The 25,273-nt window shown below is 42.4% G+C and overlaps 1 protein-coding gene across 1 annotated transcript in view; it reads left to right on the top strand.

The window, feature by feature from the left end:
* LOC132871618 (E3 ubiquitin-protein ligase TRIM63-like) overlaps positions 1–25,273 on the top strand; it is a 345,056-nt gene that overhangs the window by 216,791 nt on the left and 102,992 nt on the right. The window contains exons 4-8 of the mRNA XM_060905935.1: positions 14,785–14,880; positions 21,755–21,900; positions 24,236–24,323; positions 24,539–24,561; positions 24,640–24,764. Coding sequence (XP_060761918.1) covers positions 14,785–14,880; positions 21,755–21,900; positions 24,236–24,323; positions 24,539–24,561; positions 24,640–24,764 — 478 coding nt within the window. The remainder of the gene's footprint in view (positions 1–14,784; positions 14,881–21,754; positions 21,901–24,235; positions 24,324–24,538; positions 24,562–24,639; positions 24,765–25,273) is intronic.

The raw sequence follows: 25,273 nt of genomic DNA, 5'->3' as shown, positions 1-25,273 counted from the left end.
ACAGCATGATAGTGGGCTCACAGAAAGTGGGACTGATATTCATAACTCTTGACTTACCTCCTGAAATGTTTTTTTCTTGCGATCTTAAAGCCGAACTTGCTTAGGTCTTGCTGTCCACTCCGCTTGGCCATGATGCTGCAATCCGCTGCTGTCACTGACGCCGAATGAAATAAAAAATAACGGAACCCCAACTGAATGTCACCTCCTCAAACGCTTCGCTTGCGCGTGCCCTCTTTTGCGGTAGCTTACTGTATGCTCAGTTTCAGCAAAGCTACGTGGAATGGCATTTCTAATTCCAATGTTAAATAGAAGTAATGTCCACATTTATTGATAAAATTGCTCAAGGGAAGGGAGGGGGGATGCCCGTTTTAGAGGGGGGATGATTTTGACCATTTTTTATTCCAGGGGGGATGGCATCCCCCCTCAACTCGAGTACAGATTACTATTATATTGAGATAATAATAATTAAGAGATCATCAGCTTAACATTAACAGCTTAATATATTAAATGAATAGGATGTATGAATAAATTACTTGATATATACATGCACATGCAATTTTTCTGTTTCATAGACGCAGAGATGATGATGGACTGTCGCTGAGGATCATGGGAAGGCTAATGTAGCGTGGGGAATAGAGAAAATCAATAATCGTAAATTAGAGTTATTATTTCGTTTTGGTTTCCCTGTTTATTATTTGTTCTGTTTTGAGTTGGAAAAAGGAAAACAAACACCAATCCCTCATTTTTTGGTCATACAGAAAAACAGGAAAACGAAATATTGTGGTTTTTTTTGTTTTTCAGATTGAATGGAATACTTGAATGATCGGATGATACAAGGACCTACATGTAACACTAAAAAGTGCACAGTGCTTCATTGCAAGAGTCTCATCTCATTCTCATCTCATTATCTCTAGCCACTTTATCCTTCTACAGGGTCGCAGGCAAGCTGGAGCCTATCCCAGCTGACTATGGGCGAAAGGCGGGGTACACCCTGGACAAGTCGCCAGGTCATCACAGGGCTGACACATAGACACAGACAACCATTCACACTCACATTCACACCTACGGTCAATTTCGAGTCACCAGTTAACCTAACCTGCATGTCTTTGGACTGTGGGGGAAACCGGAGCACCCGGAGGAAACCCACGTAGACACGGGGAGAACATGCAAACTCCACACAGAAAGGCCCTCGCCGGCCCCGGGGCTCGAACCCAGGACCTTCTTGCTGTGAGGTGACAGCGTTAACCACTACACCACCGTGCCGCCCATTGCAAGAGTCATTTTTTTTAAATATTTATTTTTGAGCGAGTAAACCCAAGGCAAGAATCAAACCATGTTTCAAGAGTTACTGGTACAGGACATGTGCAGTAACCACCAGACTACCAAGACCCGCAGTTTTGTCTGCTCCTGCACTGAAAAAAGTAACCTACCATATAGAATTTACCCAATAAATCTGAGGTAACAATTTGCATTGACTTGTTTGGGGTAGATTTAATTCCATATATTGAGTATAAAATAACTGAAATAAAAAGCTATGAAATACTTAAATTGGGTAAAATTTACCTCACATTTATGTATCTATTCTACAGCTACTTTCTCATTGAAATCGGGAAGTGCAGTACAACAGCTTCACACAACATTTCAAGATTTTTTTTTTATGAGAGAAGCGCCATCTAATGGCAACACCGTGGAATCGAATGAATGGGTGTGTTTAGAATTAAAATAGGGGAGGAAGGGGGGTCTGAGCCACTCATGGCAGCCCCCTGGCGTTCAGTTGGGAACTGCACGGCAGTCACATGGCAGTCGCATGGCGTGCGGTTGGAACGGGAAAAATTCAATTGCTGCTACCGTATATCCAGGTTCTAGAGCAACATATGCTCCCATCTAGACGACGTCTCTTTCAGGGAAGACCTTGCATTTTCCAACATGACAATGCCAAACCACATACTGCATCAATTACAGCATCATGGCTGTGTAGAAGAAGGGTCCGGGTACTGAACTGGCCAGCCTGCAGTCCAGATCTTTCACCCATAGAAAACATTTGGCGCATCATAAAATGGAAGATACGACAAAAAAGACCTAAGACAGCTGAGCAACTAGAATCCTACATTAGACAAGAATGGGTTAACATTCCTATCCCTAAACTCGAGCAACTTGTCTCCTCAGTCCCCAGACGTTTACAGACTGTTGTAAAGAGAAAAGGGGATGCCTCACAGTGGTAAACATGGCCTTGTCCCAACTTTTCTGAGATGTGTTGTTGTCATGAAATTTAAAATCACCTAATTTTTCTCTTTAAATGATACATTTTCTCAGTTTAAACATTTGATATGTCATCTATGTTCTATTCTGAATAAAATATGGAATTTTGAAACTTCCACATCATTGCATTCCGTTTTTATTTACAATTTGTACTTTGCCCCAGGGCGGCACGGTGGTGTAGTGGTTAGCGCTGTCTCCTCACAGCAAGAAGGTCTGGGTTCGAGCCCCGTGGCCGGCGAGGGCCTTTCTGTGTGGAGTTTGCATGTTCTCCCCATGTCCGCGTGGGTTTCCTACGGGTGCTCCGGTTTCCCCCACAGTCCAAAGACATGCAGGTTAGGTTAACTGGTGACTCTAAATTGACCGTAGGTGTGAATGTGAGTGTGAATGGTTGTCTGTGTCTATGTGTCAGCCATGTGATGACCTGGCGACTTGTCCAGGGTGTACCCCGCCTTTCGCCCGTAGTCAGCTGGGATAGGCTCCAGCTTGCCTGCGACCCTGTAGAAGGATAAAGCAGCTAGAGATAATGAGATGAGACTTTGTCCCAACTTTTTTGGAATCGGGGTTGTATAGACTATACAATATTTTGAACAAAGCAAGTTACTCAATAATATGCTGTGTGCTGATGTATTTGTGGCTGCTATCTCTACTTCAGTATGGTCACATGCTATATTGATAAATCTGCTGTACTATGCCTCTTTTTTTCTTCACATAAACAGTGGTTAAAAAAATTAAGTAACTAATATCAGTATCATCCAATTGCATTGCATTCAACACATGGATAAATGGATAGTAACATCAAAGTACAGGGCCAAAATAAATTCATTCACCCATAACGTTCAACCTCTTCTTTGCACCCAACTTATTCTGCAGGATGCTGTGAGAACAGTCTTGACTATAGTGTATGCTGCTCTGTTTAGGTTTATTATTGAGACAAATTTGTTGGATATTCACCTTCTCTAATCTTGTTTTTTATTGTGTTTGCAGCTAATTGAGTATTGTTCAATGTTTTTGTTGTAAATAAGTTGAGGTTATCGAATGAATTTATGTCCAGCACTAGCAGTGTAACAATACATCTGGTCATGATTCAGTTCAATTCATGATTGTCAGGGTGCAGGCACTTACGGATGCAAGTACAGGGGAGAAAGGGTGCATCACAAACTGGTAACCAAATCCAAAACACCAATTTGAAGTCATAGTGAGGGACGGACAAGGGTCAGTCGATTTGCAGACAGAATGTCAAAGGGCAGATGAGTAAACAAAGTCGGAAATAAACGTAAAACAAAGTCAAAAGCACTCATAGTCAGGCAGAACAATACTTCAGTGAGTGTGTGTGAATGCTGGGCTTATATAGGGAAGTATTTACGAGGAACTGGGAAACAGGTGCTCTTCCTAGTATTCTGGAGATGAGGGGCACTGTGGTGCTTGGGAGTTGTAGTCTGGAGCGGCCATGTGTGGAGGCTGCTCCAGACTCAGGTTTTCTGTGCTATTACTGATAATATTGTCTTCATGATTCTCTTTGATGCTCAGAATATTTTGAACAAAATTTGAATGAAGAAAAATTGACTGAAATGACTCCTTTTTATTTCTGAATCATAAACAATGCAATACATGGTGCACTTTTGTCTGTATCAAATTAAATAAAATAAATTATGAACAGATATTTAATATTGTACTCATCTCATAATTTCTAGCCGCTTTATCCTGTTCTACAGGGTCGCAGGCAAGCTGGAGCCTATCCCAGCTGACAACGGGCGAAAGGCGGGGTACACCCTGGACAAGTCGCCAGGTCATCACATGGCTGACACATAGACACAGACAACCATTCACACTCACACCTACGGTCAATTTAGAGTCACCAGTTAACCTAACCTGCATGTCTTTGGACTGTGGGGGAAACCAGAACACCCGGAGGAAACCCACGCGACACGGGGAGAACATGCAAACTCCACACGGAAAGGCCCTCGCCGGCCATGGGGCTCAAACACGGACCTTCTTGCTGTGAGGCAATAGCGCTAACCACTACACCACCGTGCCGCCCCTCATATTGTACTAATGTAATAAATTTACTAAAGGTTCACCATGTCTAACAAATAAATTAATACATTTGTAAATTCTCTCAGAAATTTGATTGAATAAAAAAAGTCTCTGAACTGTGGCATCATTTGAACTGAAAATAGAGCGCCAAAGTCAGCTACAATGCCAGAGTTCTGCAGCCTCTTTCTTGGTCACTTTAGGTCATAGCAGCAGGGGACTGGTGTTGTTTGCAAGCTACTGAAGGACTCCTTATAACTTGGTTGTGTAACCGTATAACCTATCAAGCATGTCAACTGTTGTGATCTGGGCCTATCTATATATTTAAGCTCTATGGATTGTGCAGATTGGGAACTCTGGTGTTCAAACTGCCATTGCATTAGATCATCTCATCTCATTATCTCTAGCCGCTTTATCCTGTTCTACAGGGTCGCAGGCAAGCTGGAGCCTATCCCAGCTGACTACGGGCGAAAGGCGGGGTACACCCTGGACAAGTCGCCAGGTCATCACAGGGCTGACACATAGACACAGACAACCATTCACACTCACATTCACACCTATGGTCAATTTAGAGTCACCAGTTAGCCTAATCTGCATGTCTTTGGACTGTGGGGGAAACTGGAGCACCCGGAGGAAACCCCCGTGGACATGGGGAGAACATGCAAACTCCACACAGAAAGGCCCTCATCGGCCGCGGGGCTCGAACCTGGACCTTCTTGCTGTGAGGCGACAGTGCTAACCACTACACCACCGTGCCACCCCTGCATTAGATCATAATTAATATAATGTTCATATACACAGTGTGAATTGCATATTTCTGTGGTGTATATTGTTACAATTTTGCATAGCAATGCATCATGTCATGATGCATCAATATACCCCTGTCCAGCACATATTACTCTGCATGGTTGTTATTTGTAAATTTATCTACATCATAGTTAGTTGTATTTAACATTGTACCCATTGTATAACATATAGTGACAGAGAGATTAAGGTATTAAGAAAATTGATAACATTTAGTCTGCTAAGGATAGTAGCCAGTATTTCAGGCTGTTAGTAAACTGAGAGTTTAGACTCCAAAACGTAAAGGGATATATTAATATAGATTTTCTTCTGCCCAACCTTATACAGTGGTGCTTGAAAGTTTGTGAACCCTTTAGAATTTTCTATATTTCTGCAAAAATATGACCGAAAACATCATCAGATTTTCACACAAGTCCTAAAAGTAGATAAAGAGAACCCAGTTAAACAAATGAGACAAAAATATTATACTTGGTCATTTATTTATTGAGGAAAATGATCCAATATTACATATCTGTGAGTGGCAAAAGTATGTGAACCTCTAGGATTAGCAGTTAATTTGAAGGTGAAATTACAGTCAGGTGTTTTCAATCAATGGGATGACAATCAGGTGTGAGTGGGCACCCTGTTTTATTTAAAGAACAGGGATCTATCAAAGTCTGATCTTCACAACACATGTTTGTGGAAGTGTATCATGGCACGAACAAAGGAGATTTCTGAGGACCTCAGAAAAAGCGTTGTTGATGCTCATCAGGCTGGAAAAGGTTACAAAACCATCTCTAAAGAGTTTGGACTCCACCAATCCACAGTCAGACAGATTGTGTACAAATGGAGGAAATTCAAGACCATTGTTACCCTCCCCAGGAGTGGTCGACCAACAAATGGCCCTTTTCCACTACCCTTTTTCAGCTCACTTCAGCTCGCTTCAGCTCATTTCAGCCCGACACGGCTCGCGTTTCGACTACCAAAAACCAGCACGACTCAGCTCGCTTCAACCCTGCTTAGCCCCTAAAACTCACACGGTTTTGGAGTGGGGCTGAAGCGAGCCAAACCGTGCCGAGTGAGGTTGGGGGTGTGAGCAGACACTCCCCTGTGCACTGATTGGTGAGGAGGAGTGTCCTCACATGCCTACACACGCCCCGCGAGCACGCTGGGATCTGTAAACACCGCAAACCCGGAAGAAGAAGAATTACGAATTACGAGAATTATGAAGCCTTATAAATCGTATGCGAGCGCTTGGTGGCCGGGCCTTTGCCCATGGGGCCCGGCCGGGCTCAGCCCGAAGAGGTGACGTGGGCCCGACCTCCTGTGGGTTCACCACCCACAGAGGTAGCAGTAGGGGACTGGTGCAATGTGGATTGGGTGGCAGTCGAAGGCAGGGGCCTCGACGACCTGATCCCCGGACACAGCGGCTGGCTGTTGGGACATGGAATGTCACTTCGCTGGGGGGGAAAGAGCCTGAGCTTGTGCGGGAGGTTGAGAGGTACCGGCTAGAGATAGTCGGGCTCACCTCCACGCACAGCTTGGGCTCTGGAACCCAGCTCCTCGAGAGGGGCTGGACTCTCCACTTCTCTGGAGTCGCCCCTGGTGAGCGGCGGCGGGCTGGTGTGGGCTTGCTTATAGCTCCCCAGCTCAGCCGCCATGTGTTGGAGTTTACCCCAGTGAACGAGAGGGTCGCCTCGCTGCGCCTTCGGATTGGGGAGAGGGCTCTTGCTGTTGTTTGTGCCTATGGCCCAAATAGCAGTATAGAGTATCCGGCCTTCTTGGAGTCCCTGGGAGAGGTACTGAGGAGTGCTCAGACTGGGGACTCCATTGTGTTACTGGGGGACTTCAATGCTCACGTGGGAGATGACAGTGACACCTGGAGGGGCGTGGTTGGGAGGAACGGCCTCCCCGATCTGAACCCGAGTGGTGTTTTGTTATTGGACTTCTGTGCTAGTCACGGTTTGTCCATAACGAACACCATGTTCGAGCATAGGGGTGTCCATAAGTGCACGTGGCACCAGGACACCTTAGGTCGGAGGTCAATGATAGACTTTGTAGTCATTTCATCTGATCTCCGGCCCTATGTCTTGGACACTCGGGTGAAGAGAGGGGCTGAGCTGTCAACTGATCACCACCTGGTGGTGAGTTGGATCCGCTGGCGGAGGAGGAAGCTGGACAGACCTGGCAGGCCCAAACGTATGGTGAGGGTCTGCTGGGAACGTCTGGCCGAGCACTCTGTCGGGGAGGTCTTTAACTCCCACCTCCGGGAGAGCTTTTCCCAGCTTCCGAGGGAGGCGGGGGACATTGAGTCTGAGTGGACCATGTTCTCTACCTCCATTGTGGACGCAGCTGTTCGGAGCTGTGGCCGCAAGGTCTCCGGTGCCTGTCGTGGCGGCAATCCCCGAACCCGGTGGTGGACACCAGAAGTAAGGGATGCCGTCAAGCTGAAGAAGGAGTCCTATCGGGCCATGTTAACCTCCAGGACTCCCGAGGCAGCTGACGGGTATCGGCAGGCCAGGCGTGCTGCAGCTCGGGCAGTTGCGGAGGCAAAAACTCGGAACTGGGAGGAGTTCGGGGAGGCCATGGAGAAGGACTATCGGTCGGCCTCGAAGAAATTCTGGCAAACCATCCGGCGCCTCAGGAGGGGGAAGCAGTACTCTGCCAACACTGTTTACAGTGCGGGTGGGGAGCTGTTGACCTCGACTGGGGACATTGTCGGGCGGTGGAAGGAATACTTTGAGGATCTCCTCAATCCCACCGTCATGTCTTCCACTGAGGAGACTGAGGCTGATGACTCAGAGGTGGACTCGTCCATTACCCAAGCCGAAGTCACTGAGGTGGTTTGCAAGCTCCTCGGTGGCAAGGCACCGGGGGTGGATGAGATCCGCCCTGAGTATCTCAAGTCTCTGGATGTTGTGGGGCTGTCTTGGTTGACACGCCTCTGCAACATCGCGTGGCGGTCAGGGACAGTGCCTCTGGAGTGGCAGACTGGGGTGGTGGTCCCTCTTTTTAAGAAAGGGGACCGGAGAGTGTGCCCCAATTATAGGGGAATCACACTTCTCAGCCTCCCAGGGAAGGTTTACTCCAGGGTACTGGAGAGGAGAATTCGACCAATAGTCGAACCTCGGATCCAGGAGGAACAATGCGGTTTTCGTCCTGGTCGCGGAACACTGGACCAGCTCTATACCCTTCATAGGGTGCTCGAGGGTTCATGGGAGTTTGCCCAACCAGTCCACATGTGCTTTGTGGATCTGGAGAAGGCATTCGACCGTGTCCCCCGTAGTATTCTGTGGGGGGTGCTTCGGGAGTATGGGGTTCGGGGCTCTTTGCTAAGGGCTGTCCGGTCCCTGTACGAACGGAGCAGGAGTCTGGTTCGCATTGCCGGCAGTAAGTCAGACCTGTTCCCAGTGCATGTTGGACTCCGGCAGGGCTGCCCTTTGTCACCGGTTCTGTTCATAATTTTTATGGACAGAATTTCTAGGTGCAGCCAGGGGCCAGAAGGAATCCTGTTTGGGAACCACAGGATTTCATCTCTGCTTTTTGCGGATGATGTTGTCCTGTTGGCTTCTTCAAACCAGGACCTTCAGCATGCACTGGGGCGGTTTGCAGTCGAGTGCGAAGCGGCTGGGATGAGAATCAGCACCTCCAAGTCCGAGGCCATGGTTCTCGACCGGAAAAGGGTGGCTTGCCCTCTCCAGGTTGGTGGAGAAGTTCTGCCTCAAGTGGAGGAGTTTAAGTATCTCGGGATCTTGTTCACGAGTGAGGGAAGGATGGAGCGTGAGATCGACAGGCGGATCGGTGCAGCCTCCGCAGTGATGCGGTCGCTTTACCGGTCCGTTGTGGTGAAGAAGGAGCTGAGCCAAAAGGCGAAGCTCTCAATTTACCGGTCGATCTACGTTCCGACTCTCACCTATGGTCATGAGCTTTGGGTAATGACCGAAAGGACAAGATCGCGGATACAAGCGGCCGAAATGAGTTTCCTTCGCAGGGTGGCTGGGCGCTCCCTTAGAGATAGGGTGAGAAGCACAGTCACTCGGGAGGAGCTTGGAGTAGAGCCGCTGCTGCTCCACATCGAGAGGAATCAGCTGAGGTGGCTCGGGCATCTTTTTCGGATGCCTCCTGGACGCCTCCCTGGGGAGGTGTTCCAGGCATGTCCCCCCGGGAGGAGGCCCCGGGGAAGACCCAGGACACGCTGGAGGGACTATGTCTCTCGGCTGGCCTGGGAATGCCTCGGTGTTCTTCCCGAGGAGCTGGCCGAGGTGTCTGGGGAAAGGGAAGTTTGGGCTTCCCTGCTTAGACTGCTGCCTCCGCGACCCGGTCCCGGATAAAGCGGAAGAAGACGAGACGAGACGAGATGAAGCCTTATGCGCCTCGCCTCATCTATACGCTCTTGCCAGTATCTGTTGGCGTTGTCGGTGACAACAAGCCACAGCACCAAGACCAGCAACACTAACGACTCCATGTCCTCCATGTTTATTGTTTACTATCCGGGTCGTGAGACTACCGCTGAAAAGCTCACTGAATCAGTGACATACAGAGCATCGTGGACGAGTTCGCGGAGCGCAAGGCTCGTCGTATGCCCTTCAAATAATGCGCGCAGTAGGCTATTGATGTTTTATTATGAGCCATGTACAGTATGTCGCCTAATGTTTTTTTGTTTGAGTTACATGTTCGTTTGAAGGACTTAATGGACAAAATAACATCGTTGCACCCCGTAGTGTTGAAATTGGTAAACACAGTGCATTCAGTGAGGTTTGCACCGCCCTCCTTTTATTTCTGACTCTTCCTGTCACCGTTGCAACCTCTGAGCGCTCATTCGTATGCCCTTCAAATAATGTGCGCAGTATAGGCTATTGATGTTTTATTATGAGCCATGTACAGTATCCTAAAGTTTTTTGTTTCTGAGTTACATGTTCGTTTGAAGGACTTGATGTACTAAATAACATAGTTGCACCCGGTAGTGTTGAAATTGGTAAACACCGCAGTTGCGGACATTTTGTAGCCTAAAATGATGTTATGATAAGCTTTAATAAAGGGCCCGGTCATTTGCCCCGCCCCCGGCCCGGCTCTGACTTGTTCCGCCACTGTCACTGATGTCACTGTTTGCGCTGCTTAACGACATCACGTGACGTCCACCCACTTTCGCTAACTCCACCCAATGTGTCCACCCACTTCCAGCCAGCACGGTTCAGCGCGGTTGTAGTCGAAATGCAACTCCAACAGCCCCGCTCAGCTCGACTCAGCTCGACTCAGCACGGCACGGCTCAGCCGCGTTTGTAGTGGAAAAGCGGCAAAAGATCACTCCAAGAGCAAGGCATGTAATAGTCAGCGAGGTCACAAAGGACCCCAGGGTAACTTCTAAGCAACTGAGGGCCTCTCTTACATTTGGCTAATGATAATCTTCATGAGTCCACCATCAGGAAAACACTGAACAACAATGGTGTGCATGGCAGAATTGCAAGGAGAAAGCCACTGCTCTCCAAAAAGAACATTGCTGTTCATCTGCAGTTTGCTAAAGATCACATGGACAAGCCAGAAGGCTGTTGGAAAAATGTTTTGTGGATGGATGAGACCAAAATAGAACTTTTTGGTTTAAATGAGAAGCGTTATGTTTGGAGAAAGAAAAACACTGCATTCCAGCATAAGAACCTTATCCCATCTATGAAGCATGGGGGTGGTAGTATCATGGTTTGGGTCTGTTTTGCTGCCTCTGGGCCAGGACAATGTTCCATCAATGATGGCAAGATGAATTCTGAATTATACCAGCAAATTCTAAAGGAAAATGTCAGGACATCTGTCCATGAACTGAATCTGAAGAGAAGGTGAGTCATGCAGCAAGACAACGACCCTTAGCACACAAGTTGTTCTACCAAAGAATGATTAAACAAGAATAAAGTTAATGTTTTGGAATGGCCAAGTCAAAGTCCTGACCTTAATCCAATCGAAATATTGAGGAAGGACCTGAAGCGAGCAGTTCATGTGAGGAAACCCACCAACATCCCAGAGTTGAAGCTGTTCTGTACTGAGAAATGGGATAAAATTCCTCCAAGCTGGTGTGCAGGACTGATCAATAGTTACCGGAAACGTTTAATTGCAGTTATTGTTGCACAAGGGGGTCACACCAGATACTGAAAGCAAAGGTTCACGTACTTTTACCACTCGCAGATATGTAATATTGGATCATTTTCCTCAATAAATAAATGTCCAAGTATAATATTTTTGTCTCATTTGTTTAACTGGGTTCTCTTTATCTACTTTTAGGACTTGTGTGAAAATCTGATGTTGTTTTAGGTCATATTTATGCAGAAATATAGAAAATTATAAAGGGTTCACAAACTTTCAAGCACCACTGTACTTAGCCTACATACCACTGCTTTACTGACAGTAGCTAATACACTACAGGCTATATCAGTAGCTGATACACAATTGACTACACCAGGGGTTTTCAAAGTGTGGGAGAGTGAGCCCCCCCTCGGAGAGCAAATAAACAACAGCGCCCCCCCTTACAATTTTTGTTGTTGCTATACTTAATGTTCCATTCATATTTTTAAAAAATGGTTGTTGTACACATTTTTCTTTTTTTCTTTTTCACATTTTAAACATCTGTGCTTTTTAAAACATCTTGTTTTACACATTTTAAACATCTCATAGCATCGTTAGCTAGCACCTCTTGGCAGACAACACACTGTGGCAGTGGAGCATCTTCAGATCCAGTTCATGAAAATCCAAACTTTAAATAATCATGGTCATACTTCCTTCTTTTTTCAGTCCCCCCAGGATTCCGCGGGCCTTTTTTGTGATTGCTGCGGGCTAAAATGTCTGATGTTGCGGGGGGTGTTTCCAAAAAATTGTGATGAAAGTTGCGGTGTTTTTTAGGTTTTTGTTGCGATTACATTGCGGGAGGAAGTGAAAGTTGCGAGAAATTGTTGCGATTTTCTCTTTTTGTGATTAAAATTGAGTGATATGTTAAATATTAAGTTATTACTGAAAAACTATTGATTAAAAAAACAAAGACACTGAGAAATGGTCCTATAAACAACTTTACCAATATAAAAGATTACCAGGACTACAAAAATGCAGAAAAATAGGCTTTACTTATCCAAATGCACCTGTTGGTTCAAAAGTTAAAGTGCAGAGAACCTCACAGCACAACATGAAGTTACCTTAAAATATAATATAAATGCCTCAGCTTTCATGTAAGAAAAAAAAACTATTAATACTAGTACTGTGTGCAGGCAGTCTCTCCTGAAGACTAAATTAAACAATAATTATAAACTAATCAAATAAATGGCTCAGGCTTCATAGAAGAAAAAAAACAATTTGAACAGAATCTCACAGTATGATGCTGAAGCTGCCTAAACAATGGAAAATAAAATACCATTTTGGCAAAAATGTTGGCATCCATTAATTTCTTGTATTAAGTAAAAAAAAATAATGTAAAGTGCACACAGTCCTTCACTGTAAACATAACACACTTTCAGTAACAGAATTTAAGCCTACATAAACACTGACTCGTACATCATGCAATGTTGCCAGATACTGTTGACGTTTTCCAGTCCAAAATATGTTCAAAACCCGCCAAAATGCACTTGAAACCGCCCAATCTGGCAACACTGCACGCATGCTGCTTCTCTTGAATGTATACACGGAAGTAAGGCGGAAGGTAGTTTGTCGACGTCGCCTCAAGATGACACCAACAATTGGTCAAATTAGCGGGAAAGTTGCGGTGATTGGATATAATTGCAACACCGCCCTGAATTCACGGGGATTGGTTGAATTTGGTTGAAGTTGCAAATCGCAACATCCTGGAGGCTCTGTTTTTTTGCTTGGCCCAGACTCTGTCTCCTCACTCCCTGTAGCTTTAGGTACTAAAAATCGATCCATTTTGTCTCTGGTAAAGGCTAGCTGAAGTTCGCTAAATGTCCGCAATAGTAACTTATTCTGGTTTATTTTTCCTCATGTTGCGCCCCCCCTTAAGAACTCTGGCACCCCCCCTGGGGGGGGGGGGGGGGGGGGGGGGGCGTGCCCCACACTTTGAAAAGCCCTGGACTACACGATCTGCAGTATTCTTCTCCAACTGAAAAGAAACACTTTAGTCATGCTTTCTCTGGGGTTGACTACAGTATACCCACTATGTCAGACAGGACTACATCATTGAGAATTGAACTGAATTTCTTTCTCTTTTTTATGTACTAGTGTATCCCAAACAATTACAATATCATGAAAAAAAATCAACATTTTCCATTAGTTATTTAAGAACATAAAAATTTAATATATTCTAAACTGATTATGCATAAACTAACATGTTTCAAACATTTTTCGATTTTAATTTTAATAATTATGGCCTACAGTGCAAAACAAACAAAAAACACATCTCAAAATATGAGAGTATTTGATTTAGAGTTTGAGTAAAACAGTATAAATACCATGTATCATTCAGTCTAGTTCAGTACATGCAACCACAATTGTGGGGAAGACTACTGACTTAACAGTTGTCCAGAAGATGATCATTGACACCCTCCACAAGGAGGGTAAGCCACAGAAGGTCATTGCTGAAAAGGCTGGCTGGAAAAGGTACACAAACAACAGGTATGACCGCAGCTTTGAGAGGACTGTCAAGACAAGTCTATTCAAGAAGGGAGAGCTTCATAAGGAGTGGACTTAAGCTGGTGTCAGTGCATCAAGAGCCACCACGTACAGACATCTTCAGGAAAGGGGCTACAAATGTTACATTCCAAATATCAAGTCACTCCTGAACCAGAGACAATGTGAGAAGCTTCTTACCTGGGCTAAGGAAAGAAAGAACTGGACTGTTGCTCAGTGATCCAAAATCCTCTTTTTAGATGAAATTAAATTTTGTATTTCATTTGGAAATCAAGGTCCGAGAGTCTGGAAGAAGAGTAGAGAGGCACAGAATCCAAGGCACTTGAAGTCCAGTGTGAGGTTTCCACAGTCTGTGTTGATTTGGGGTGCCATGTCATCTCATGGTCTACTGTGTTTTATTGAGTCCAAAGTCAACGCAGCTGTCTACCAGGAGATTTTAGAGCACTTCATGCTTCCATCTGCTGACAAGCTTTATGGAGATGCCAATTTCCTTTCCCAGCAGGACTTACTGTACACCTGGCTACAGTAACAAAACTACTACCAAATGATTCACTGACCATGATATTACTGTGCTTGACTGGCCGGCTAACTCGCCTGACTTGCACCCCATAGATTCTCTATGGGGTATTTTCAAGAGGAAAATGCGAAATACCTGACCAAGAAATACAGACAAGCTGAAGGCCACTATCAAAGGTACCTGGGCTTCAATAACACCTCAGCAGTGCCACAAGCTGATTGCCTCCATGCCATGAAACACTGATGTAGTAATTCATGGTAAAAGAGCCCCAACAAAGTACCGAGTGTATAAATGAGCATACTTTTCAGAATTTGAACCTTTCCGTATTGTAAATTGTTTTTTAAATTGATTTTAGGAAATATTCTAATAATTTGAGATATGGGATTTCTGATTTTCATGGGCTATAAGCCATAATCATCAAAATTAAAACAAAACAAAAAAAGGTTTGAAATATTGCACTTTACACATAATTAATATAGAATATATGAAAGGTTCTCTTTTAAGTAAATTATGGAAAAAGTAACTTTTTCATGATATTCTAATTGTTTGACATGCACTATTATGTAATGTGTTTAATGTTTTTGTAGACAGAGTTGTCAGAGGGTGTTGCTTTGCTTGTGGGAAACAACGACAGAATTCAGGCCATCATCAGCCTGCTGGAGGAGAGCTGCAGAATAGTGGAGGTGAGTGTCTATCCATCTCTGTCTGTTTTACATGCTTTACAAATATGTTTAAGACATATTAGATATGGTTCATGGTTCTGTAGGACCCTAGCACAATATTTTTCTTGCAGAAAAATAGTCAGTGGAAACATGATCTAGTTTATTCCTTTTTTCAGTTAAGGTTAACATTAAAGATTTTGCATAAACCATGCACATATCATATGTACACTTAAAACAGTACACTAGCAATTCAGGGCAGCATAAATGATCAGCAATAGCCAGCTAGCCATAGTCATTATCAACTTATTTTTAAAAATAATCCAGTTTTACCAGAATCCAAGCTTTCTGGTATCAAATGGCATGTTAACTCATATTGTAAGTTAACAACTTCCCAGCAAACACACAACGTATATACAACGTAGTGGTTTGGTAATGTCAGGGAAATATGTCGTCGTTACGTAGTAGGCATGTCCTAATACAACGTCGTGCCAATACGTAACGACAACGTAGTGGTAATACCTAACGACAACGTAGTGGTAATACATAACAGACGTTATCTGCCAACCATCCAGTGACGTATGTCCTACTACCTACTCTACATGTTGTGTGTATTTTCTATTTGATGATCGATGTATTAATAATTTGCTTTCGTACATTTTGTTGTATGTCTCTATGAATAACATTAACAATGTGCTCTTGGTCTATTGATGAATTGATCGTATTTTAACTTTAAAATAGCGTTGAATGAGGCCATTTCAATGAAATAAAAGTTCGTAGATTCATGATTTTGCAGTTTGTCTTATCAGTTTATCTGCCCTCTAATATAAATCAAATCAAATCAAGTTTATTTGTATAGCGCTTTTAACAATAAACATTGTCGCAAAGCAGCTTTACAGAATTTGAACAACTTAAAACATGAGCTAATTTTATCCCTAATCTATCCCCAATGAGCAAACCTGTGGCGACGGTGGCAAGGAAAAACTCCCTCAGACGACATGAGGAAGAAACCTCGAGAGGAACCAGACTCAAAAGGGAACCCATCCTCATTTGGGCAACAACAGACAGCCTGACTATAATATTAACAGTTTTAACAGGTATAACCCTCAACTGTCCTCATGGGGCCGTCCTTCACAGGAGCGGTGCGATAAAACTCCGACCAGACACAGGGCACCAGGATGGATCAAGCAGGTCCGAGGGGCAGAAGAGGCCAGCATCTCAATCCCAGGATCAACATGTAACTCAGAGGGACAGATTGGGGGGGGAGAGAGAGAGAGAAAGAAAACACAGGTTGTTAGGTATGCCCTAAAAATGACAAGTATTAAATCTGTGTGGTAGGCTCGCAGAGACGAGAGTCTTTACATCAGGCATAACACACAACAATGGCATGTTAATATGGTAAAAAATATCACATATGTGCCCTACATCAATGGCAAGTTCAAGAAGGACTAGATGTGTGCAAATGTCTGGGTCCAACGTTCTGCTGCTGAGCGAAAGATTTGAGACGGATGTCCCATCCAACCCGGCGATAACTGAAGATTCACGTCCATAGCTCTGCTGCATGCAACGGGCTCATCACTGTCTTGTGTTTATAATATAATAATATTATAATATAATTTATAATATAACTTTATATTATATATAAAGTTTATAATATAACTATTAGTGGTATTTTTTTTAATCCAAAATCATGTTCGGTACACGCAAAACTTTAACTGAAGGGGAGGACTTTCACATGATCCGTGATTGCCAACAAATTATTTCCGTGACTCGTGATTTGAGCCTGCTTCCATTCCTGTGATGTGTGATTGAGAATGTTTATGTTTGTGACCCCCAGTGGTGGATCCGGGGGAGGGGTTTAACCCCCCATCCCCCTTCAGCGACATAGGGGGAGGGGGGTATAAAAGAGTAAACACAACAGAAAGCTTGAAGCAAACAAAATTATTCAAAATATGCTCAAATTCACTGAATGAACATGTACAGTTTCATTTTCCAGGGCGCCTTCGGGCCGTTCGCCGACACTTTTCGTAGAAATTATCAATACAATCCAATACCCGCCCCATCCCGTGACCCCCTCCACCCTGTTAACTTGGCAGGAAAAGAGCATATGCTGGCTGACCTCTATTCCATCATGCTTTGCGGCTCTGGATCGCGTCGGTCTTTCAAAACCCGTTGGAGCGACTTCCAGCCTCCCAGTTTTGTTTGATTGGTGCGAAGGGAAGGTGTTTGGTTATAATTGGAGAGCTTTGATCGACAGAATCTTTCAAGGTAAGAATGTTACCCTTGCTATTGTTGTCACTGTGTGACTGTAAGGTGATTAAGTCTGACGATATGCTATATGCAAATGTTATCATTAAATGTTTATTTTAATGAATGTTAGTGTCTGAGTCTCCACCGCAGGAAAGCGCGCCATGTTGTTTGTGGGGGATGATGCGCGTGGTGGAGATCATTTTATGAAAAGATAGAAACACTACTTGAATAAATGACTTACATTTGTGATCTGTCAGTCTGAATATCTGTGTAGTGACATCCAGTACTAATAATGTTACTTATTGATGTGTGGTATTTTATCATAAAATCCAACCATTTTTTAAATGTAAGTCTTTAATTCATAAATGCATAATGCTCACTCATTTTTATGTCGCCCATGACACTAACCATTTCCTTTTTATGTGTTTTTATAGATTATCAGAGAAAGGTTCTGATGCGCCTAGATGAAATTGTGCAGAATTATCTGTAGGTACTTACCTCTTGCAAATATTTTATGTGTACATACATCACTTAATCTGACCATATAATGGTAAACAAGGATTTCCCAATTTATCATTGATTATAATTCTATTTGCAGGCTCACGCTGCTGTGGCTGCAACAACTAAGGAGACAACTACTGTACCAACCCACCATTCATCTGATTCGGAAACCAAAGACAGCTGTTAGCTCTTTCACTGCTAGAATTTCTATTATTGAATACTGGTTCACCATTAAATATTTTCTAGAGCCAGAACAAAAATAATGGTTGGCATGTGTGTCAATATTGCAGTCAATGTCTGTAGGTTTTTATGCCATTTTAGTCTAATGTAATATCTGACCAGCGGCCATCATAAAAGTGCAGAATAATACCTTTAAGTTCCTTTGCATATTCATGATTACATTTGATTCAGGTAATGCATGTATTAATCTTCTATTTCATCCTGTGAAACTACAACACATGACCTGTTATGATTGTCAAGTATACTAGTACACACGGTTGGTTCACATTTCTAACCTAACCTGGCTGATGCAGCTATTTTTTTTTTGTTGAAATAAATGCACCGACTATGCAAAATATTGTTGCTTCTTCCATGTTTTCTGCATAATATTACTCGGGTTTTGTAAGGTAGTAGAAAGGATGTGAAAATGTAAGGTGGTGAGAATGTGCCCATATGAGTGTGAAAGTATCCATAGGGTAGTGGGAAAATGCTCATAAGGTAGTGGGAAGGTGGTGGGTACGTGATTTCTCTACGTAACTACATTGCTGGGAGTCCAGAACTACGTATATAGTAACTACGTAAAAACACTACGTAACATCTACCAAACTACTACATTGTAAGTACGTAGTTACTACGTAAAATTGTTACCTATTTGCAGAATCCACAAAAATAACTTCACTCTAGCTTTCTAATTTTTACGGTCATTAATAGTGTGAGTTAATCAACACAGCAAATCACTTACCTTCCAGTGAAATCAGAATTGACTGGTGTTCTTGTTGGTGCTACATCCTAGAAGAAACCATAAAACCAACAACTGAAGTAGTTAGCAATAGTAATACCACAAGGAATATTTTTAAGTTTAAATTTGAGTCATGTGAAAAAATAAGTACATCCTATGGAAACTGTAGAATTTTCTCAACAGAGTTAAACAAGAAAACATTTCACCCTTTTGATACAGTGCAAAGAGATAAAGGTGATACACTTGAACAAAGCAAAATGGAAAATTAGGATATTTCAACAAAAATATCAATATATTTAATATTCTTTGACATCAGCTTGCTGAAATTTTTGACCATTCCTTCATGTAAAATTCCTTCAGTTGCAAGATGTTTGAGGGTTTTCTTTTATATACTGCCCTTTTCAAATCTCCCCACAACATTTCAATGGGCTTTTAAAATCTGGGCTTTGATTAGATCATTCCATAACCCTCCTTTTTTTTTTCTTTTTGGGCCATTCCTTTTTGGATTTGTTAGTGTGCTTAGGGGCAGCATGGTGGTGTAGTGGTTAGCACTGTCGCTTCACAGCAAGAAGGTCCTGGGTTCGAGCCCAGTGGCCGATGAGGGCCTTTCTGTATGGAGTTTGCATGCTCTCCCCATGTCTGCATGGGTTTCCTCCGGATGCTCCGGTTTCCCCCACAGTCCAAAAGCATGCAGGTTAGGCTAATTGGTGGCTCTAAATTGACCGTAGGTGTAAATGTGAGTGTGAATGGTTGTTCGTCCCAATGTGTCAGCCCTGCGATGACCTGGCGACTTGTCCAGGGTGTACCCCGCCTCTCACCCATAGTCAGCTGGGATAGCTTGCCTGTGACCCTGTAGGACAGGATAAGCAGCTACAGATAATGGATAGATTAGATTAGATTAGATTAGATTAGATTAGATTAGATTAGATTAGATTAGATTAGATTAGATTAGATTAGATAAAACTTTATTGATCCCTTTGGGAGGGTTCCCTCAGGGAAATTAAGGATAGTGTGCTTAGGATCATTATCTTGTTGAAAAGGCCACCTCCAGTTCAATTTCAACTTTTGAACAGATGGCCTCACATTATCTTCAAGCACTCTTTGATATGATTCATAGTTGAATCAATGGATGCAAGCTTCCCAGTCCTTGAGGCAGTGAAACAACCCCAAACCATAACATTCCATCACCATGCTTCATAGTTGGTATGAAGTTTGGCAGCACGGTGGTGTAGTGGTTGGTGCTGGTGCCTCACAGCAAGAAGGTTCTGGGTTCAAGCCCAGTGGCTAACAGGGGCCTTTCTGTGTGGAGTTTGCATGTCCTCCCCATGTCTGCGTGGGTTTCCTCAGGGTGCTCTGGTTTCTTCCACTGTCCAAAGACATGCACTTAGGTTAATCGGCTACTCAAAATTGCTCATAGGTGTGAATATCTGAACATGAGTCATATGGTGGCTGCCAGCAGCCATGTATGCCTTCGACTCGGCCATGTTGAGCTGTGTCCTTCATAATTCAGCTGTAAGAAAGGATGATTCCAGCACTATAGGATGGAAATGGTGCTATTCATGTCAATTATCAGTAAGTTCTTCTCCTGAAAAGTCATCTTTGGTCTGTGCTACACAGGTGTTCTTTTACTGTGGCCAAACAACTCTACTTTTGATTCGTTTGTCCAGAGCATGTTATTCGAAAAGGCCTGGTCTTTGCCTATATGTTCATTGGCAAACTGTAGTCTTGCTTTAATGTTCCTTTTGGACAGCAAAGACTTTTCCTGGCATGCCTCCCACGCAAGTCAAATATGTCCAATCTCTTTCTGATTGTATGCACTTTCACATCAACAATTGCAAGATTTACCTGCAGATCCAGTGATGAAATTTTGGGATTCATGGAGACTTATTTTAGTATCAAACAGTCTGCTCTTGGGCTGCATTTGCTGGGATGTCCAGTCCTGGACAAATTGGCAGTTGGTTGAAAACTACCCCACTTGTAGATGATTTTCCTGACAGTGGAATTACTTATTTCTAATAATTTAAAGATCTTTTTAAATCCCTTGCCAGATTCATAGGGTGCCCACAACCTTTTTCTGAGGTCATTCGAGAGGTCTTTAGCTCTTGGGATGATGACACCACACACTTAAGTAACAAAAAGAACACCAGACCCTAGATGTCAGGTTTAAATCAGAAAGGTTCCACCTGCACCTCCACCTGCAGGAATGGCATTGACACCTAATCTGGAACACCTGATTCTAATTTTATGGACTTGAAAATGTGATACATGTAAGGGTATACTTACTTTTTCTCTGGTGCCTTGATTTTTTTGGACAGATTTTTAACATTTAAACTATAAAAATGACTCCAAAATGTAAATTTTATTTGTCATTTGTTGGAGCATATTAATTTAACTGTAGGCATTGTATGAAATGAGGGTGAAATGTTTGCTTGTTTCTATATGTTGAGAAAAGTCTACAATTTCCTTGGGATGTACTTATTTTTTCACATGACTGTAGTCTTAACTCGTGCTTGCATTTGCTCTTCTTCTTTTTCTTCAGTTAGTGTTTAAGCTTCTGTCTTCGTTATATTGGTCAATGCAGAATATGCCTACCTTCCTTCTATACTCCAATATATGGCAAAATGCTTAAGCCCCAAATCTCTGCTTCATCATTGTTTTTATTAATTATTATTAGTTATTTTTGTACATGATCATTTTTAATTTAGAAGCTCATGACATAGCAATACATTATGCTTTAAAATATAATAAGTAACAATATTATACCACATGCCAGGACCCTAGGTCATTAGTTGCCCACATGGCTTAATCAATGAAAGAGCCCTTTATCAGGTCATTATAGCTTACATTTTCTTAAATTTGTGAGAGGCACATTCTTAATTTAATATGAGTTATTTCTTTGGTTTTGTATATATTTACATAAATTCTCCATGATTGAATTGTGTATAGTTTATATGCTGTATATTGAAGATGTATGACATATCAAAATTAGGTCATATGGTATCATGTGTTTTATTATATGCATTGACCTCATCACTGTAATTATCAGTTAATTCTTAGTCTGGCTCTTAATGGAACACTAACCAGTAATTCCACCTCACAGAAGTAAAATATGTATGTGTGTCTGTCTGCATAAGTGTTCTTGCAGATCTAATTGTGCGTGCCATTCATTTCTGTCTATCATGTGCATAGGAAAATGGGCGCAAGCAGAAATCACATGTGTGTGAAACATTTGATCACCTGTATGCATTGCTGGAAGATAGGAAAGGAGAGCTGATGCTGAAAATCAGCTCTGAACAGCAGGAGAAACTCGATTACATCAAAGGTCTACAGCGCAGGTGCACATACACATACAAGTATATCAGTGGCGGCTGGTAGTCTTTCAAACAGGGGAGGCTGGTCGGTTATGATATTTCCAGATTTTAAAAGAAAAAAGAAAAAACACATAAATTTTGCCCATACTCCTGCCTCTGATCTGCCTGATTGTTGGCAGGGTCACAAACTGTGAAATAACAGGTTCTTTTGGCCCATTAGCCTACTGTCCAATATACATGATGGTGGTGTTGGGGGGGTATATTTTAACATTTTATATTTTAAAATTGTGGCATGTTGTTTAAAAATTGATCATTATTGAAAGCAGCTTTTTGTCAGGAACCTCAGCAGTAACAGCAGAGTGTTCTGGAATAGGCACAAGCACTGACCTTGGGGAGCCAAACATAGAGCTGCGTGCCACACATTTAATTCAATGACACTTTCCTTATATTTTACTTATTTTGACAACCCCTCACTTTTAATCCAGGTCTGTAGTGTGAAATGTTCTCAGCTGTGTTTTTGTTTAAAAATGTTTTCCAAATTGTAGCTGTGTTTAATTAATATCCAGAAAAATATATATTCCAATATAATATACTCAGCATAAACATTTTAAATAGATTCTATATTTTTGGTCCATCCATGACATATTACTAAAATAGCCTATTTACTGTTGTTGATGTGGGTCACTTGCTGTTAGCCAATTCACTTTCTCGTACCAGGAGAGCTGAAAGGAACGAGTATTATTCCCTACCTTTTTCACCAAGTCAATTTGAGGCGTTGGTCTACCCTGGTCTTTAATTTTAATTTTTTTCCTCGAAAGGAAGACTGGCAAATGACTTCACCAAAATTAAATCAGCAATGCTTGGCATCCGTGCGCAGCTTTCTTGCTAGCTGACTAGCCCCCTCAAGTTCAAGTTCAGTCACTCAAATAAACGAAATTTCTGGAACTAAGATAGCAAACTTGACAACACTATATTTACACTTTATTTACAATGAAAATATATACAAACTAAAAAAAGCTGGTAGAAACCGTATGTAATGAATGAAATCGAAATGTAAGCTGATCTCTTACAATACACCACAGCACTTGCGAATCCGCATGGGACTGAACTGAGATTCACCGCTGCCTGTCTATATTTGAAACGAGCTGTCAATCAAAGAAAATATCCGGCCGCTTTCACCAATCACCAGTCTCCTCGCGGAAAGCTTTGCCATGTCCCTCCCAGTGTGAGGCTGGGAGTCCGTGGGGCGGGTGTTCTCGCAGTATTTGTCCAATAACCGTCTTGCATTTTGATATTGAAAAGCGCATAGCTCCCAAATGCCATTGAAGTCCACTGAGGCTGGGAGTCCATGGGACTCCGTGGGCGGGCATTTTCGCAGTATTTGTCCAGTCGTCTTGCATTTTGATATTGAAAAGTGCATAGCTCCCAAATGCCATTGAAGTCCACTGAGGCTGGGCTGCATCGCGCTGTCACGAGGGGGAAAAACTCACACACACATTAGGCGAACTGGGGAAAGTTATAACGGAATGATTTCGCACTGTAGTTGGGTTGAGCACATATATTTCTATGATTCTGGATCTGAAATAGCAATGTTATAAGGTCGGCTATAATTTAAGCCTAGCGCAATTCATCCTACACAATGTTTGTCATTTTTAGAGGAGGCTGAGCCTCCCTCATTGTCTTAGAGCAATCGCCCATGAAGTATATATACTGCATGGCCAAAAGTTTGTAGACACTTGACTATTACACCCATATGCGCTTGTTGAACATCACATTTCAAATTTAGTCCAACCTTTGCTGTTATAATGACCTCCACTCTTCTGAGAAGGCTTTCCAGTAGATTTTGTGTGGGTGTGGGGATTTGCCCATTCAACATTAGTAGCGCACTGGTGTCATGCGAAGAGGAATGGACCAGTCAGAATTTCATATATTCCCAAAGGTGTTCAGCAAGGTTGAGATCAAGACTCTGTGCCAGTCACCCTGGATCTTTCACTTCAACCATGTCTTTCTGAGCCTCGCTTTATGCACATAGGCATTGTCATGCTGGAACAGGTTTGGGCCATTTAGTTATATTAAAGGGAATTCTTAATGCTACAGCATACAAATATATCTTATGCAATTGTGTGCTTTCAACTTTATGGCAACAGTTTGGGGAAGACCCCTATATGAGTGTAATGGTCACCTGTCCACTTACTGCTAGTTTATAGTGTACATCTGACAGCCAAACTCTTACATACATATTAAGAGGCAGTAAGAGATGATTGGACACACACACACACACACACACACACACACACACACACACACACACACACACACAGAGTGAGCTCCAGAATTATTGGTGGCTTTTCTTGCACAGGTACACACAGCACCTGGACAAGAGTGCAAAGCTGGTAGAGACAGGAATCCAAACCATGGAGGAACCAGAGATGGCCATCTTCCTACAGGTCACAGATACACCCTTGTAAAATGTAGTTTTCTATTTACTACTATTCATTACTATAGGTAAATTTTGCTAAAACTACACTTAACACATTATTTTACTTCTGGAGCTGGAGAAGTACTACTTTGTCAATTGTAGTTGCATAATGTTCTCTAAACTTCCAGATTAAAACTACTTATTGACCTAAATGCTGTCTGTCTCTGTCACTCTCTCTAACAGAATGCAAAACCTCTACTACAAAAGTGAGTAAACACAGAAGGATGTAACATAGTTTTACATATCTTCAATCCTTTTCAATCCTATTTCTTTTTCTCTCTCAGAATAGCAGAGGGCAAGAACACATCTTACTTGGAGAAGCTGGAGCATGGCTATGAAAATATGGATCATTTCATTGCCAGTTTTGAACATGAGAGGAGAGCCATCCTTAACATTGATTTCACCAGAGGTAACTGTGTGTGAGTTTACAAATCTGTGAAATTGTTTAAAAAAAAAAAAGTAATCTATTTTACATTAGTTGAAATACAAAAATAAGTTATTGTAATTTCTTGATACCTTATATTTTTGTATGATATATATGTATTATATAGTATAATTATTTTCAGTTAATAATTCATAATTCATAATCATTGTAGAGCATTTTTAAGCAAGTCAAGTAAATTCAAGTCAAGTTATTTGTATAATGCATTTAACAAAAGACATTGTCACCAAGCAGCTTTACAGAAAAATAAAGACTTAAAATATATAAACTAATTTTATCCCTAATATATTTATTTATCCCTAATGAGCAAGACTGAGGTGATGGTAGCAAGGAAAAATTCCCTCGGATGACATGAGGAAGAAATGTTGAGAGGAACCAGAGTCAAAAGGGAACCCATCTTCATTTGGATGATAACAGATTGGATGTTGATAAATAACTTGCTTCTATAATTGTGTCCTATATATAGCCATTGTGTA

This window comes from Neoarius graeffei, chromosome 23 (genome assembly GCF_027579695.1).
Source record: "Neoarius graeffei isolate fNeoGra1 chromosome 23, fNeoGra1.pri, whole genome shotgun sequence".
Lineage (NCBI taxonomy): Eukaryota > Metazoa > Chordata > Actinopteri > Siluriformes > Ariidae > Neoarius > Neoarius graeffei.
Note: the sequence above shows the minus strand (reverse complement) of the source record. Positions and strands in the feature narration are given on the sequence as shown.